Below are 12,581 nucleotides of genomic sequence, written 5' to 3'. Positions count from 1 at the left end.
TCTAATTTTACATTCGTGATCTCCTCGGGAGGTATAAGTAGGGCGAAGCAATATACCTCATCCAGAAACGCACCCTCTCGAAACCTGGCGAGCAAGCTACACCGCGATGCAGAGCGCCTCTCTTGCAGAGTCTGCCACTTGAGTTTGCTAAACATCTCCGTAACGCTATCACGGTTACCAAATAACCCTGTGACGAAACGTGCCACTCTTCTTTGAATCTTCTCTATCTCCTCCGTCAACCCGATCTGGTATGGATCCCACACTGATGAGCAATACTCAAGTATAGGTCGAACGAGTGTTTTGTAAGCCACCTCCTTTGTTGATGGACTACATTTTCTAAGCACTCTCCCAATGAATCTCAACCTGGTACCCGCCTTACCAACAATTAATTTTATATGATCATTCCACTTCAAATCATTCTGCACCCATACTCCCAGATATTTTACAGAAGTAACTGCTACCAGTGTTTGTTCCGCTATCATATAATCATACAATAAAGGATCCTTCTTTCTATGTATTCACAATACATTACATTTGTCTATGTTAAGGGTCAGTTGCCACTCCCTGCACCAAGTGCCTATCCGCTGCAGATCTTCCTGCATTTTGCTACAATTTTCTAATGCTGCAACTTCTCTGTATACTACAGCATCATCCGCGAAAAGCCGCATGGAACTTCCGACACTATCTACTAGGTCATTTATATATACTGTGAAAAGCAATGGTCCCATAACACTCCCCTGTGGCACGCCAGAGGTTACTTTAATGTCTGTAGACGTCTCTCCATTGATAACAACATGCTGTGTTTTGTTTGCTAAAAACTCTTCAATCCAGCCACACAGCTGGTCTGATATTCCGTAGGATCTTACTTTGTTTATCAGGCGACAGTGTGGAACTGTATCGAATGCCTTCTGGAAGTCAAGGAAAATAGCATCTACCTGGGAGCCTGTATCTAATATTTTCTGGGTCTCATGAACAAATAAAGCGAGTTGAGTCTCACACGATCACTTTTTCCGGAATCCATATTGATTCCTACAGAGTAGATTCTGGGTTTCCAAAAACGACATGATACTCGAGCAAAAAACATGTTCTAAAATTCTACAACAGATCGACGTCAGAGATATAGTTCTATAGTTTTGTACATCTGCTCGACGACCCTTCTTGAAGACTGGGACTACCTGTGCTCTTTTACAATCATTTGGAACCTTCCGTTCCTCTAGAGACTTGCGGTACACGGCTGTTAGAGGGGGGGCAAGTTCTTTCGCGTACTCTGTGTAGAATCGAATTGGTATCCCGTCAGGTCCAGTGGACTTTCCTCTGTTGAGTGATTCCAGTTGCTTTTCTATTCCTTGGACACTTATTTCGATGTCAGCCATTTTTTCGTTTGTGCGAGGATTTAGAGAAGGAACTGCAGTGCGGTCTTCCTCTGTGAAACAGCTTTGGAGAAAGGTGTTTAGTATTTCAGCTTTACGCGTGTCATCCTCTGTTTCATTGCCATCATCATCCCGGAGTGTCTAGATATGCTGTTTTGAGCCACTTACTGATTTAACGTAAGACCAGAACTTCCTAGGATTTTCTGTCAAGTCAGTACATAGAATTTTACTTTCGAATTCACTGAACGCTTCACGCATAGCCCTCCTTACGCTAACTTTGACATCGTTTAGCTTCTGTTTGTCTGAGAGGTTTTGGCTGCATTTAAACTTGGAGTGAAGCTCTCTTTGCTTTCGCAGTAGTTTCCTAACTTTGTTGTTGAACCACAGTGGGTTTTTCCCATCCCTCACAGTTTTACTCGGCACGTACCTGTCTGAAACGCATTTTACAATTGCCTTAAACTTTTTCCATAAACACTAAACATTGATATGTTAGGTAGTCTGAAATCTGCCTTCTATTACTCTTGCTAAACAGATAAACCTTCCTCCCTTTTTTAATATTCCTATTAACTTCCATATTCAGGGATGCTGCAACGGCCTTATGATCACTGATTCCCTGTTCTGCACTTACAGAGCCCTTACAGGACACTCCTGTATCCATCTCCAGAAGAAGAAGAAGAAGATGCAGTCATTCCATTCTGTGTAGGTGCCCTGATGTTTGCATGCACATTTGGGCAGAGTCCAGGTTGGATCCAAGGGTTTGTAGCAGAATAACAGGGGTATTAAGTGCCATTGGTAGCTACACTACATAGGATGCTGCACTGACACCATGATGAATGGTGCTGGGTCTAGCAGTTTACTCTGAACCTAAATAAATGAAATGTACTGTGCATAAATAGGTAAGAAATCCACCACTGTATAATAACACTACTGACAACAAATCGCTAGAAACATTAATTACCATAAAATATGGATTAAACATATGGAGGGGCATAAAATGGAAAGACCACATAAAACAAACTGTAGGACAAGCAGGTCCCAGGCTGACATTCACTGGAAAAATATTGAGGAAATTTAATACATCCACAAAAGAACTTGTTTTCAAAAGACTTGCTTGACTGCTTCTTTGTTATGGCTCCTCAATCTGGAACCTTTACCAGAGACAAGTAAGACCAATGGAGAGCAGTACATTACATCACAGCATTGCTTAGCCACTGTGAGGGCACTCCATAAATGCTCAATGAACTCCAGTGGCAGACTGAACAAGAGAGGCACATCACAGAGAAATTTGCTATCAAAATTCCAAGCAAGTATGTCTTAGAATGAGTCAGGCAACATATTACTCTATCTCAAATATGTCTCTCAAAATTTCATCACAGGATTGTTTTACCAGTGTGAGGGCATTCTGAAATGCTCAACAAACTCCAATGGCAGACACACACACAAAACGAGAGCCCTTACATGACATTTATTTAGGTTTATGGTAAACTGCCAGATCCTGCACCATTCATCATGGTCTCAGTGCAGTGTCCTATGTAATGTAGCTATCAATGGCACTTAATACTCCTATTATTGTGCTACAAACCCTGGGAGTCACCCCAGACTCTTCACAAGTAAGATCTAACACAGAGATTTACCAGCACTCATTCATTCTATGTGCCATTCGTGTGATCTACTCTACACAAGCCCGCGTAAAATGTTTCAGCTATCAACAAAGTGAGGGGATCAGGTCTGTGTTCTATCATACTATGCTGGTTATAAATACATTTTTGGAAGTACTGGGATGTAATTAGTAATTACTTCCTTGCCTTCTTCTGGGTGGGTGCCACTTTTAAAGCAACAGTCTCGTAAAAATAATGTCATTCTTCAATTCATTCCTCATTTCCAATTTTTATGACTGGGTATTTCTAATATACGTTTCTGTGCATCAAGTCACCAAGTGCATACAGAGAGAACATTGTTACTCCATCAGCACAATATTTCAGTACTTTGGTGGACAAACTTTTATATTCAAGAGCAGACACACAATAATTATTCGAAACTAGACATCAGTGGGAACACACTAGATAAAGCTTTATGAGTCCAATTTATTAATCTACAGCTAGTCAGTGGGCTAAAATGAGACCAAGTGGGTAAAATAATGAAATTCAAAGAAATATTTTTCTGCAGAAGTTAGAAGTGAAAAAAAAATGTGGAAAATTATTAACAGAACATCCTGCAATGTCCACCTGAAAAAGCCTGAGATAAAATTATTTTATTTCACTTATTGTCAATAACAAAAATCAATTTCTGATTAGGTTATCTGAAATATACTTAAACACAATCCAGTTAACAAATATGACCACACAGACTATGCCTTCTTCTCTAACATTTAGAGCAATATTTCTTGTGCAAAGGTCTTCAATGTATTGTCCACAGAAACGTGACAAGAAACTGGTACTCCTTGGAACTTCCAAAGTAAATGAAAAGTCTGCATTATTAGACATTCCTTCTGAAAATTTTACATGTCTACATTCAAGGATTCACAATCTCTGTTAGTAGTATTACAATAGCAACACACACAGTCTTCCACTATCACCAGGATGTGGACAACTATCTTCATTTGACAATTATCAATCTAGTCATATACATACACGTGCGACTGCTACGGTCGCAGGTTCGAATCCTGCCTCGGGCATGGATGTGTGTGATGTCCTTAGGTTAGTTAGGTTTAAGTAGTTCTAAGTTCTAGGGGACTGATGACCACAGCAGTTGAGTCCCATAGTGCTCAGAGCCATTTGAACCATTTTTGAACCATATACATACAAAAAGTAGTAGCAGTTGCTTAGTACATAAGGAAAAGCAGTAGCTTTTTCAAAGCAGCATTTCTTTGTTAATTTTTTATGTTCATCAGAAGTCCTTTGGAGCACCAGATTAATGACAGTTACTTATACATACATTTTACAGAACTAGTAACAAAATGTAAGCTGTGTCCATTTCTTAATTCATTTCTTGATTTGTCCTGAATAAATAAAAAAAGCTGTATTGGCATTTAATAAATATATACAACATGTTTTCGATTATGGATGATAACAATAATGTCCTTAAGTAAATTTCCTTTCATGAAAAGTGACAGTGAGAGTTAGGACATCGACTTGTTTGATGCAGATATTAAAAGAGATACACTGGAATTATTACCTGTGAGATCTGAGTATCCTAAAACTCCAGCATTATTAATTAATATATCAACTCCACCAACATTCTCATTTATCCATTTAAAAGCTTTCAGAATATCTTCTTCTTGTCTTACATCACCTCCTACAGCATACAGTTTTCCAGGTGCACCTTTGATTTCCAGGGCCTACAACAGATATATTTATTAAGTCATAGTATAAAAAACTCCCATGAAAGAAAAATTTCAATATAGCCCCAAAACTGAAATTCATGATAGGAATGTTGCAGTCACAATTCACATTTGTTGAAATCATCCAATGTGAAAGACTTATCAGTGATGAGGGCAGGGAGTCAAGAACTAAAATTAGATTTAGAAGCCACACTGAACTGTCAAAGCCCTCATTTTATACTAATATAGAGACACCTCTATAAACAGGAATGAGAAAGTTATACTTCCCAAAATATGTCAGCTAATATAATAAATTCAAACCTTTTGAAATTATGTAATTATACTCTAAGCACAAAATTGGTAAGTGTGATGTACATGTGGAGATATACAAATGATTATAGTTTCAGAAAAATTGGATGATTTATTCAAGAGACAGAGCTTCACAAACTGAGCAAGTCAAAAACATGTTGGTCCACCTCTGGCCCTTACAGAAGCAGTTATTTGGCTTTGGATTAATTGGTAGACTTTTTAGATGTGCTCCTGATGGATATCATGGCAAGCTGTATTCAATTGGCATGATAGATTGTCAAAATCCTGACCTGGATGGAGGGCCCTACACATAATGCTCCAAACATTCTCAGTTAGGGAGAGATCTGGCAAGCTTGCTAACCAAAGTAAGGTTTGGAAAGCATGAAGACAAGCAGTAGAAACTCTCTCCATATGCAGGGATGGCATTAGCTTGCTGAAATGTATGCCCATGATAGCCTGCCATGAAGGGCAACAAAATGGGTCATCATCAAAGCACCGCTGTGCTGTAAGGGTGTTGTGGATGACAACCAAAGGGGTCCTGCTATGAAAATAAATGTCACCAACAAGCATAACTCCTGGCTGTTGGGTACACAGTAACAGTCACGTTAATATCCCATAGCTGCCCAGGGAGTCTCCAGACACATCTCAACTTGGAATCACGTTGACTCAAATAGAATTGTCTTCGATGACAAGTCCTGCTTTGAAATGGTCCCAATGGCCTATGAAGACATGTCTGGAGATACCCCAGACAGCAGTCAGACACCAACCTGGCTGTTGCCAGCTGGCCCAACAGCCAGGAGTGAAGTTCTGGGATGACATTTCTTTTCATAGCAGCACCCTTTCGGTTGTCATCTGCGCCACCCTTACAGCACAGTGGTATGTCAATGATATTCTATACCCTATTTATAAGAAACAATATGTTGGACACGCTTTACAACAAATATACATACACAAAATGTATAGAAGAAGTCCAAGATACTCCATCAGCAAAGATGAATCACATAGCAAACATATCATAAGAAGCATAGTGTAGAACTGCCAATCTTTCAACCATCACATGTGGAGCACCCCACTGCTCAATTCTGGGCCACCTACATTTTATTATTTTAATTAATAATCTACTTCTTTGTGCAAATTACTGTATATTCTGCTTATGACCCTATGTTATTTACTGATAATTCATTAGACTAACTTTAGCTGTCAGCTGATAAGCTTTCTGGGATATTGTGAACTCAGTTAACATATATGGCTTTTCTGTTAATTTCATCAAAACAAGCTTTATTCAGTTTCACACATCATCTAAAAATGAAGAAATAAGAGAAAAAGAAGGCAACCAGCAGATGGCTAGTGCAGACACATCAAAATACCAGGGCTTACACAATGATACCAAACTAAATTGGTCAGACCACACCCTGTATCTGTTTAAACTATTGTGTCTGGAAACTCATGCTTTATACATTATTTGCTCTTATAAAAATATGGAAATTATTAAATTACCTTATTATGGCTATTTTCAAGCCATTGTGGCATATAGAAACATATTTTGGGGGAAGTCAGCCATTGGCTAGAAAAGTGCTTTACATACAGAAAAGAGCCAGAATCATGAGTGGAGTCCACCATAGAACTACACACAGAAATCTTTTTAAGGGACTTGGAATTTTCAGATCCACTATATATCATTGTTTTTTTTTTTAATTTATTGCCATGATTGTACTTTACTGGCATGTTAAGATTGCATAGCACAGGTCATTTTCCTTTCCCTTCTTACAAACTATTTTTTTCATATAACTGAAGAAAAATTCCATATTCATGTCAGTAAAATAAAAACCATGATGGACAGTTTCTGCTCATATACTGAAATTCCTTTTTGGTAACATTTTATTTATAATAGTAAAATATTTTAAAATCATCAGTCCTCATTTTGATGACTCTGTATAGATTCTTTGCCCAGCTCTTCTTAATGACACCTGCCAACTGCTCATGTGTTTACTACTTATGTTCTCCTTTCATACGCCATCAGTTATGTACAGCCAATGTAAAGGTGCCCTCAACTCAAAGATTGTTTTCAACATGACAGTGCTATGCTAGGTATGATTTTACTAGAGATAGTATGCCCTCTGATGCTTTAACTGACTTACCCAGACAGTTATAAGGGAACCTACAGTTTATCATAATTTTTCAAGTCAAGAAACATACTTGGAGGTGGAAGAAGCAATAGGTGGCATAAAAATCATAATCCCAGAAATCTGAATCCACAGTCAGATGCTTAACGACTTTTTATTGAAGATACTCTTTATTCTTCAAGTCTTTATACAAAGTATCTAATTTTTCATACAATTACATTTTTAATAACTGTTTAACATTATTACATTATGGACACAATTTCAAACAAGAAGAGAAATTTAAGTACATGGGATCAATTCCATCTAATAAAAGTGAGGTTGAGAAAGAGATTCAGCAGAGAATAATTAATGCTAATAATGCCTTCTTTAGTCCCAATAACTTATTCAAGTAATGCTTGGTCTCACAAAACAGAAGATCAAACTTTACATGGCACTGGTGAAACTGGTTCTGTTATATGGCTACGAGACATGAGTGACTTCACAAACACTTGGAGAGCACATTTGCGCAGTTGAAAGGAAAGTGCTCAGAAAGATCTATGGGCCTACATTCAACAGAAAGTGGAAGATGGGAAAGAAGGCAAAAAGAGGACCTATACCAACGTTTTGGGAAATCTGACATTCGTAGGACCATCAGAGGACGACAACTCCAGTGGTTGGGACATGTCTTAAGAGCTGGAGAATCTATCCCCAACTGAGTGTTCAATTTACAACTGATTGTAAGATGTCCAAGAGGTTGTCCAAGGACTAGATGGAAAGATAGGGTGATTAGGATGTTGCAGAAGGTAGAACCAACAGCATCCCTGGAAGATGCAATGGACAGAAGAAAGTGGAACAACATCTGCTGGAAATAGCTGCAACTGTGATCACGACAATGCTCCTTCCTGTGTCACAAATTGTGTTATTGATTTTTGTATAGTGTGTTATTCTGGTTTGTAATATATCTTTTGCTTTCTGTCATGGGGCTTTATGGCCTGTTACATACAATAAATGATGATGATGATGATGATGATGGCAATGATGATGATGATGACTGTCAATAAATTTTTACATTATAAATAAAAATGTGAATGTCAGCATTCATAGAATGAAGCCTTTAATACAATCTTCAATATGAGGTACATGCAGAAAGTAAGTTCCATTTTGTGATTAAAAAAAATGAGTACATACATAGAAAAACTATTTGCTGGAGAGAAACTACAAATGTTACTCTGTCTTTCCACATAACTCACAATTTTGTAGGCATTTATCATAGCATGGCACAAGTTTTTGTATGCCTTCTTCAAAGGATGTTGCCACCTGCTTTGTCAATCATGTAGTAATGTGTTCTTTGAACTAATCATTGTTGTTGAATTTTGGACCACTATGAACATTTTCAAGTGCAAAAAGAGATGGAAATTGCTAGAGAGAGGCCAGGATTGTATGGAGGGTGGTATTCCAGCCGAAGTCCTATAAGACTTAGCATGTAGTCCATTGTTTTGAATGTGAGCTTGGGCATTGTCATGGATCAAGATGAGTCCATTTCTAAGCTTTCCATAGGGGTTATTCTGTTTCACATGATACAGTTTCTTAAGCATCTCACATTAGACATCTGTACTGATTGTTTCACCATACACTAAAAATGCACCAGAAAAATGCAGTCTCTCTCCCAAAAGACTGTATACATGACTGTTCAAGGTGTCCAGACTTGCTCCACTTTAGTCTTTATTGGTGACACAATATGTTTCCATTCCATTGATTGCCATTTCAATTGTGGGATTTCAAAAATGACTTGATCTCACCCTGGTTACTTTCTTGCTTAGAAAATCATCACCATCTTTGTTGTAATAGGTCAAAAAGTTAAATTCAGTATCTATCGTGTTCCTCTGTAAAAGATTTTGGCACCCACTGAGCACACAGTTTTCTAAAATACAGTTTATCATAAACTGTTTCATGAAGAAGTGATTCTGAAATTTGCAGGAAGTTCTTAGAAAGGTTGGTTACTGCAAACCAATGGTTTGTTCACAAGTTCTTCAATTGTGTGAACCAGTTCTTCATTAATGAAACATGGATGGCCACATCATCTGTCATTATGCACTTGATCATATCCTTCACTGAACTGTTGGACCAATCTCCAATGTAATTGCATTTTCTCCATAAACCTTGCAATTCTGTTGATGAATTTACACTGATGTAGTGTTCTCTACATCCAAAATATGAGTTACAGATCTAATTTCACAAGTAGTCAGAGTTTCAATCATCTTTACCATTCTAAACAAGCATAACAACATGCAGAGATCTCTAAATGGTGTCATTTCCTTGTCCTTGATTCACAGCATCCACTGTGCATGTACCAAACTGTGGCTGTTGTGGGAAGAAATGCAATCACAAATTACTTCCTTGACATACCTCATAATTACACATGGAAATAACTTCTTTTGACTTCTTTTATTTGGGAGACATCGACAGTTTTTAAAAAAAAAAAAAAAAAAAAAGAGAGAGAGAGAGAGAGAGAGAACATTGGGATAAATGGGGTTTTGAGGATTTTTTTGTAATGACAATTAAAGAGTCCAGTTTATATTCTTATGGTTACATTATTCAAAACTCATTCTTAAAACTGCTGCATTAGTTGACAAAATTAATAAATTAACGACACAAAAATTGGTAAACAAAATTTTCTTATGTTGTCAGTGAGAGCCCTTCACAATTACCATAATCCTCTGTTTAAGCCCATGGTTTTAAAGATCATGTAGTATGAAAATTCATGCTTTGTTCAGCACTGGATCCATACCATAAATGTAAGTTTACTTTAGTTACATGTTTTTGTTGAATTTCCAATTTCTTCCACAGCAGGTAAAATGTATTGAACATTTGTCAAAGAAAATTAAAAATTCATTGTTGTCTATTACTAATCTAAAAATTGCAAACAACGTACATATCACATAACTGCAACAGAAAATAACCTTCTTTATAACAGAATTAAATAGCAGTAAAATTATTTTCTTATAGGCAAATTTTCAACATCATTGTCTTTGGGACTGGAAGAAAGGCGTCAGCAGAGTTAATAAAGTTTGACAACATAGTATGTGGAGAACAGCAACCTGATGTTACATTTACATTAAAATGAACAGTTGAGATCACATTAATATTTCTTTATTGGCCGGTTTAAGCTTATATACAAGCCATCTTCAGAATTTCTTGGCCCCCTATGGCTGCTGCTGATGGCCCCCCAGGTTTGTCATGGTAACCACGAGTGTACGATCACGGTTACCATGAGACACCCAAGACGCAATCAGCACCAGCCATAGGAGGCCACAAAATTCTGAAGATGGCTTGTATATAAGCTGAAACTGGCCAATAAGGAAACATTAATGTGATCTCGACTGTTCATTTTAATGTAAAAATCAGCAGAGTGGTCAGAGGTAACATGTGATCAAGACAAAATTAAAGCTTTTTGCAAGCAGTGAACTGTTGAAGTCAGTGGTAAAATTGAAAGAATAAAATGTCATCTGAAAAAATGCACTGAGAGAAACGAGTTTTCAACTCCTCTGGAATTAGAAACACAAAGTTTAGTTCCAGCAACAATAACAGTACTGTATTGGAAATGGATTCTTGCCCTGGCCGCTCCAGTTTCAGCAGTAATGGTGGTACACTAATAGTAGATCATGGCAGTCAAAATTTGACTTCAACACCACTGAGGAGGAAACAGGCTAGCCTGGGGGAACTTTATAATTAAAACTAATGATCAATGAAAGGAACAACTGGACATATTGTTAGCAAAGTTCTTTTACACGAACAACATAGCCATAATGTAGCTTCAAGTCAAGAATAAAAAGACATGATCCAAGCACTGCGACCTGGTTATGTTGGTCCTGACTACTTCAAATTAAGTGGTATGTAGCTTGATAAAGTTGCAAACAAGGTCGATTCAGATATAAAACTTAAGTTAAAAGATCATAATAGCAATACTACTACAACATGGGTTGTCTAATATAAAGAATCACCCAATTATGACAATCAGTATCCACACAGGGCAACAAGCATTTGTATTAAATACAATTGATTGTGAAGCCAACCAAAACACAGCTATATATTGTGTGGAGTCTCTGAAATATTCAATTAAAATGCATGAAGATAATTTTCAGAAAAAATTGCTATTTATGCTGCTAATGAAAACAAAATGTGATAGCTTTTAAAAGAAGACCCACCTGGCTTATTAACATATGGTTGTTCAGTTCATTATGTTAATCTACGCCTATGAGTTAAAGCACATTGGTGAAGTCTGTAAGTACTTTTGGAAACACCATTGACTACATGGCTGATTGAAGGAAAAGAATGGTCTTATGTCACAGCTCCAAAATTCAACTAGATGGATTTCCTAAGCACCTTTATTGATATTTATTATAAATATGCAGAAATTGTAAAAGAGCATTCTGGAGATGTCCCTGCTAACATTACCAGAATATTGGATAATGCTATAATTTATAAAGATGCCACTCATCTTTTCTGACAAGTGCCAGATTTTTAGAGACCTGGACATTCTTCAGGCACACAGCACAAATACTGTGCACGCTGTCAATCTATAGATTGATCTTCTAGAAAGTCTTGATGTGGAATACTATAACAACTTACTAAAATAATGAAAGGAAAAAGCACTACAGCCCTTTCATTAGCTTGTTAATATGTTACAGCCAAGATTCAGAGGGAGAAGATGAACTGCTGAACAAAAAGAAGGTGCACAAAAATGGCTCATAGAGATGCATCCAGTGTTGACTGTAAGTGTTATGTCTTTTGGAACTGCCAATTCTGATTATTTTCCTGGCATTATGTTTTCTGATGCAATTGCAACAAATTCTATCCAAACAAATGGTGGAAGATAATATACCTGAAAACAACAAAAATCAGAAACTTACCAACAGTATTTATTACTTTTGTGAAAAGCTTCATTTCTGGCCCTGCCAGCACTATATCCACTTAATTTATAGTGTAGTCTATTTTGGAATATTCCCACAGGGACGTTTTGCATGTTTTTAAAATAACATATCCTCTTTTAGTTCCTGAAATCCACTGGTACTTGTGTCTAGAAGTTATAGAGTGATTTGTGTGTGTGCTTTTTTTTTATATTGTATACTGTACATCTGTACATATTCTTTTAGCTTCAATATATAACCACACATCTGAGCAGCAAGTATTTTTTTTTCTTATACTGTTAAAACCAGCACAGTTAATTAATACAACTCTACCTCCTGGCTAGATCCATATTTCTGCCTATGCATTGTGAGTAAATACACTCCTGGAAATGGAAAAAAGAACACATTGACACCGGTGTGTCAGACCCACCATACTTGTTCTGGACACTGTGAGAGGGCTGTACAAGCAATGATCACACGTACGGCACAGCGGACACACCAGGAACCGCGGTGTTGGCCATCGAATGGCACTAGCTGCACAGCATTTGTGCACCACCGCCATCAGTGTCAGCCA

At 37.4% G+C, this 12,581-nt stretch overlaps 1 protein-coding gene across 1 annotated transcript in view; it reads right to left on the bottom strand.

The window, feature by feature from the left end:
• The window catches only part of LOC126237372 (farnesol dehydrogenase-like), a 114,924-nt gene that overhangs the window by 45,350 nt on the left and 56,993 nt on the right, over positions 1–12,581 (bottom strand). The window contains exon 2 of the mRNA XM_049947456.1: positions 4,545–4,707. Within this exon, the coding sequence (XP_049803413.1) occupies positions 4,545–4,707 (163 nt within the window). The remainder of the gene's footprint in view (positions 1–4,544; positions 4,708–12,581) is intronic.

Source organism: Schistocerca nitens, chromosome 2, assembly GCF_023898315.1.
Source record: "Schistocerca nitens isolate TAMUIC-IGC-003100 chromosome 2, iqSchNite1.1, whole genome shotgun sequence".
In the NCBI taxonomy this organism is placed as follows: domain Eukaryota; kingdom Metazoa; phylum Arthropoda; class Insecta; order Orthoptera; family Acrididae; genus Schistocerca; species Schistocerca nitens.
The sequence above is the reverse complement of the archived record's forward strand: the minus strand, read 5'-3'. Positions and strand labels throughout refer to the sequence as shown.